This window comes from Haliaeetus leucocephalus, unplaced genomic scaffold (genome assembly GCF_000737465.1).
Source record: "Haliaeetus leucocephalus isolate CR32 unplaced genomic scaffold, Haliaeetus_leucocephalus-4.0 Scaffold282, whole genome shotgun sequence".
Classification (NCBI taxonomy): Eukaryota; Metazoa; Chordata; class Aves; order Accipitriformes; family Accipitridae; genus Haliaeetus; species Haliaeetus leucocephalus.
Genome location: NW_010972718.1, coordinates 4321 through 5169, shown reverse-complemented (window position 1 = coordinate 5169; position 849 = coordinate 4321). Strand labels below are relative to the sequence as shown.

The 849-nt window shown below is 62.2% G+C and overlaps 1 protein-coding gene across 1 annotated transcript in view; it reads left to right on the top strand.

Annotated features, from left to right (window-relative positions):
• The window catches only part of WDR46 (WD repeat domain 46), a 4162-nt gene that overhangs the window by 1282 nt on the left and 2031 nt on the right, over positions 1-849 (top strand). The window contains exon 6 of the mRNA XM_010569918.1: positions 657-807. Coding sequence (XP_010568220.1) covers positions 657-807 — 151 coding nt within the window. The remainder of the gene's footprint in view (positions 1-656; positions 808-849) is intronic.

The following is an 849-nucleotide window of genomic DNA, read 5'->3' as shown; positions in this document are numbered from 1 at the left end:
GTGCAAAGCTCTGCGCAGCGCCTGGCGCGTGCGTGCAAGCAAACCCATTGCGTGTGCCACATCGGGCGCTCGCGTGCAAAGCCCCATGGGCAGAGTCAGGGATGTACGTGCAAACCTCTTTGTGCTGCGCACGTGTGTGCAGACGTCCATGTGTGCAAGGGACAGGCGCGCAAACCCATCGCACGTGCCAGGTGCAGCACCACGCGCATGTGTGCAAACCCACTGCGTGTCCCACGTGCTGCGCTGTGCGCCCGCATGCAAACCCCTTGCGTGTCCTGCGTGCCACGCTGTGCACCCACATGCAAATCCCGTGTCATATTGTACACCCACGTGCAAACCCTGCTTGTGCAGTGCCATGCACGTGCGTGCAAACCTCGTATAGAGTTGTGGATGTGAGTGCAAACCCATTATGTGTCCCACATGCAAATCCCCTCTCTGTGCTGCATCATGCACCCACGTGCAAACCCCCGCGTGCAGAGCACGAGACACGTCTGCAAACCCCTTGCATGTCCCGTGTGCTGTGCTGTGCACCCACGTGCAAACCCTTTGCACGTGCCGCGCTGCGCCCACAAACCCCTTGCATCTCGCCTGCCCCACGTGCAGCCCCGTGCAACCCTCGTCCCTTGTGCGTGTCCCCCACCGTGTCCCCCCCGCAGGTGGCTGCACACGGAGACGCTGCTGGCGGTGGCCCAGCGCCGGTGGCTCCACGTTTATGACAACCAAGGGCTGGAACTCAACTGCCTCAAGAGTTTTCCCGGCGTTTTACAGCTCCAATTCCTGCCTTACCATTTCCTCTTGGCCACCGCGGTGGGTGCCTGCCGGGACGCCAGGGTCCTTGGTGGGGTGGGG